General features: G+C 35.8%; 1 protein-coding gene across 1 annotated transcript; it reads right to left on the bottom strand.

Moving 5' to 3' along the window:
* Positions 1 to 264: 264 nt before the first annotated feature.
* LOC109676309 (protein BEX4-like) lies at positions 265 to 3,646 on the bottom strand. The gene is made up of 2 exons (XM_074042844.1): positions 3,555 to 3,646; positions 265 to 748 (listed from the first exon to the last, which is right to left on the bottom strand). Exons 1-2 carry the CDS (start codon positions 3,644 to 3,646, stop codon positions 484 to 486), a joined length of 357 nt encoding a protein of 118 aa, XP_073898945.1. The 3' UTR covers positions 265 to 483.
* Positions 3,647 to 4,454: the final 808 nt, after the last annotated feature.

The following is a 4,454-nucleotide window of genomic DNA, read 5'->3' as shown; positions in this document are numbered from 1 at the left end:
GACACAAGGATCATCCACTTCCCTCCACTTTCCCCCAAGAATTCCTTGGCTGGCTTAGCTGGGTGGTGTTGTAGTGGTGATTCCCCTGTGCCCACATCCTTCCCCAAAAGCACTTTATTCTTCTTATAAGTTGCACAGACTCTATTATCCCAATATCAGATGCACATTTTATTCCTCTCTACAGTGAGAGCTTTTTTGTGCTCTTCTGCCCTGTGTCTGGAGTAGGGCTTAATATATGGTAAGTTCTCTTTTTTTTTTTTTTTTTTTTGCTTTTAGAATTCCTTTATTAATTTCAAACTATGAAAAGCATTTTTTTCTAAAACAGGTGGAACGGCCATGCAGAAACTTCTTTTAAATTGAAGCAAAATATTCAACCAGAAATTAATATAGATACACCAAATGTTTTACAGAAAAAGTAAATTGCAAAAATGCAAACTTGTAAAGCAGTGGCCACATTCAGAGTCTCAGGGAAAAATCTTAGTTTCAAGGTATGAGGCAAAAGTCATAATGATTGTCAGGTTCAGAGGTTTGGAAGCACCTGTAATGCCTCATCTGCTGCTCCCTACTCTTTCTTTTGATTTCCATCATCTGCCCAACAAACTTTTCTACATCATCTCCCACTTCATTGCGATCAATATGCCTACTAGATATGCCCCATCCAAAATTAGGGACAAGTCGCCTGACTCGCCCAAGCTTGACATTTCCTCCAGGCTTCTGGCCTTCAGCCCCTCCCAAGTGGTGGGATTCTCTTCACTCTGAATAGAGGCCTGCTCCTCTCCTTCGCTTTCTTGTTGAGCATTTTCACATGGTAAGTTCTCAATAAATGTGTCTATTTGATGAAGCTGAATTGAATGAAATTATATTTTAGAGGCAAAATAGGACTAATTCTAACAAGCATTTCTTAAAATGATACTATTCAGAATGTACAAAATGAGCAAACTGTCAAGCAATGGAATGTTAGTCTTAACTAAAAATGTGGCAGAAATGTCCTGTGAGTGTCATTTTGGATGGTATTTCTCATAGTCTCCTAAAAATAAAATTTGGAACTTCTTTTACGCAATTCGTCTGTCGACATAGATAAGCTTAGGTCTGGCTGGGGTTGTTGCAGCAGTAAAATTATTTTTCTGTCTCTCTTATTTATGTTTTCTTCTGAGAATGTCTAGCTGAAATGGTGACATTTGTGCAGCTTATTAGCAGTCAACTCCATATGTACTGGGACAGTATTATTGTAACTCTAAATAGTTTGAATGCCCAAACGGGCAGCAAAGATTTTGTTTGTTTGTTTGACATGTCTTATTATTCAAGACTCTTAGGAAATCCTCTAAATAGTCTATCCACTAACAATTGTGGCTGAAAAATCCTAGTTCACATTTTATTCTTTTCCTTTTCCAACAAAGTATTACTTAAAACTCTTAACATGTAAAATATAAAACAACCTAACTGGAAATCATTCAAGATAACATTTGTTGAAACCACTATTATTTATATTGGGGTGGACTGATGTAAAAGGAAATATAATCTTTCTTTCTGAAGATGTTTCAGAATAATTTTGGAGTTAAGACAACAAAAATGCATACAACAATAGCAGAAAGAAATATAGACGATTCTATGGGTTGATTTGCCTAACTTCCTCTTCTCAACCCATTTGCCTTTTTTCTACCTCTCCTAAAGAAGCTAAATAATAAACTTCTCTGTCTCTTTTGCAGTGAAGAGTACCATGTGATTCAATGTTGGCCAATGAGATGCAAGCCCAAACCCAACAGTTAACTTTCATTAGCAGCATCATTCTTTCTTTAAACCTTGAATTCCCAAAAGACATGACATTTGTCTTATAGTCTTTAATGAAAGGTCAAGAAAACCACAGAGATTGCAGCCTGGAATATATATATATATATATATATATTTTTTTTTTTTTTTTTTTTTTGTAAAGGGTTTCTCATGAACTATTTGCCTGGGCTGGCTTCAAACTGCGATCCTCCTGATCTCTGCCTCCAGAGTGGCTAGGATTACAGACGTGAGCAACCGGCGCACAGCTCATTTCTTTTCTTCTTTTCTCCTTTTCTTTTCAGTGTTATTGGTTGGTCAACCTGTTTTGCTGTCCTCTCTTTGCCTCACATCTGATGCGTCCTCTTTCTCTCAGCCTTACTTGGTTGTTCTCTCTGGAATTCTCCAACAACAAAGGCACACAAATGCAGTCTTTTTTCAGATAAATGTGAAGCAAAAAGACTGTATGACATGATCAGTTCAAGTTCATTCCCTAAATTCATAATCTCTCATAGATTGCCTTTATTTTATTAAATCAATTATTATCCAATTAAAATAGAGTATAAAATACAGAATTTTCCTCATATATTTGCTTGCTATGAAGTTATTCTTTTTAATTGTGAAGATTAGTTCATAGGTTAGAAAACTGTATTTGACAACTCTTACATTGAACAACACTGAGGATATTTGTCCCCTGGGTTTATGGATGAGGAGTTGCTATTCTCTATGGAATTAGAAGACTTTTCTATTGAGTAAATAATAACAACATTCATCTTAACTTTATTCATAAAATACTTAAAATATATGACCTCATTTGTACTTAAAAATCTTATAAAGTAAATATTATTTCCCCAATTTATGTTTGAAGAAAACGAATTTGAGACTCATTTTGTATAAGTACAAAAGTTTCTGGGAAAGAAGATAAATAAGACACACAAATATCCTATCCTTATATAATTTATATTTAGTAGTAGCGTTAGTAAATAAACAAAAAATAAAAATATTTTTAAAGTTTTATTGAGTTCTAGGGAGGAAGTAGAGGGAATGCAGGACTGGGGATAAACAATAGCAGAGAATGTCCTTACATAAGACAGTTAGGCCACACAGTTATCTGTTCATTGTGTGGTTATCTGGTATCTGATGAGTCAGACCATAGTCACATTTTCTGCTTCCTGAGCTAGCATTGTGTAAAATTCTTTATACTGACATATGGGCAAAATTATATACTGCCCTTTAAAAAAGAAGTTAGGCAATTTGGGAAATGAAATTAATTTTTTTTCAAGTCCAGACCCTTTGTGAAGCTGGACAAATGACCAGGAGCGTCAGGAGGCTGGTTTCTATCATGCTACCACAATCTGGGATCTACTTAGAGTTACTTTAGCCCTTGGTTTGTGGAATGATCTCTCACTGGTCTCTAAAGTAGAAGAGTTTTGTTTCAGTCCCATGGCACTTCAGTAACTGTCACATAATTGGGTTGTCTGCGTCATTATCTAAACTTTAAAAAATATTAAATCTCATTAAGTATTTTTCATAGAACAAGAACATTTTTTGGTGAGAATAAGAATTATTTATTTCAAATGCTAATTGTGTAGCCAGGTCTAAGGTAGAACTGTAAAGTTAGAAGCTAAATTTTTATGTCCAGGATTGCTGTTTGCAAAGACCATTTGTTCTTTCCCAACCGTGTAGGGAAAGCAGCTGAGAAAATGGAATTCTAGTATTTCTGGAGGGTTGTTATAACAACAGGAGTTTGGTACAATAATGTCTATTTACTTCTCCTGACACTTGGTTACCTCCCTCGTGACCTTGTGGAGCCTGAGGTAATGCATTCTGCATGGTAGCATGGATCTGAGAAGGTCCGAAGAGTTTGCTGACAATTAAGCATTGTGTTTCATTATTTATCATACTGGGGTAACGTGAATCTCTCTGATGTCTACTGCAGGCTGATCAGAGGCCCCTGTTCACAAGGAAAGTCATGAGGAACCTTTATCCCGCTTTCAAAGCCTCCCTGCCTCCACCGTTTTCATTTTACTCAGTAGGAATCCCGTGCTTGTGACGGGAAACTACCATCTTGTTTCCTAGAGCTTGACTCTGTTTTAAACAGAATCATTACTGTACACAATGTGCCTCGTGTTATCACAGATTTGGGATATTTGCTCTGGAAAACTTTAACATCTTCAAAGTGTAACTGAGCAGCCAGAAATGTCTCTAAGAGGTCAGTTGCATTCCACCAACACCGGAAGCCTGCACATATCTGGTGGTGTAAATAAGTAAGGGACATGGTGTTTGAAAATATGCGTTTTTTTCTTGACCTGTGCAAAATTGGAATGTTTCTCTGATATTACCATTTGCCTTTCTAAGCTATGAATAAATGCGAAATTTTAGGACTTTTCAGGAACTGATTTTTTAAAAAAAGTGTGTTTGTGCAATTCATTAAACTTAACTTGATGAGGAAATAAGAGCATATTTTGCTTGATTTATTACTTTTCTAAATTCAATACTGGAACAAAATTGTGTTTGTATTCATACTAAAGTCTAGGTGGTTTCAACCACGGAGAATTTAAATTCTATAAGTTCTGAAAAACAAGGTAATAAAAAAAAGATTCTACAATATTGCAGTGCTCTTGTGGTATTTTCTAAGTAGGAGAAGAGCTTTTGTAATACGTGTAGGTCGGCTGTGCGTGTGTGGCTGC

This window comes from Castor canadensis, chromosome 10 (assembly GCF_047511655.1).
Source record: "Castor canadensis chromosome 10, mCasCan1.hap1v2, whole genome shotgun sequence".
Taxonomy (NCBI): domain Eukaryota; kingdom Metazoa; phylum Chordata; class Mammalia; order Rodentia; family Castoridae; genus Castor; species Castor canadensis.
This window is presented reverse-complemented; position numbering and strand designations above follow the sequence as displayed.

Coding starts and splice junctions, on each gene's coding strand:
- LOC109676309 (XM_074042844.1), bottom strand. CDS start 3,646: ATGCTTAATTGTCAGCAAACTCTTCGGACCTTCTCAGATCCATGCTAC. Junction 749..3,554: donor TCCACAAGGTCACGAGGGAG/GTAACCAAGTGT, acceptor TTCAGAGTGAAG/AGAATCCCACCACTTGGGAG.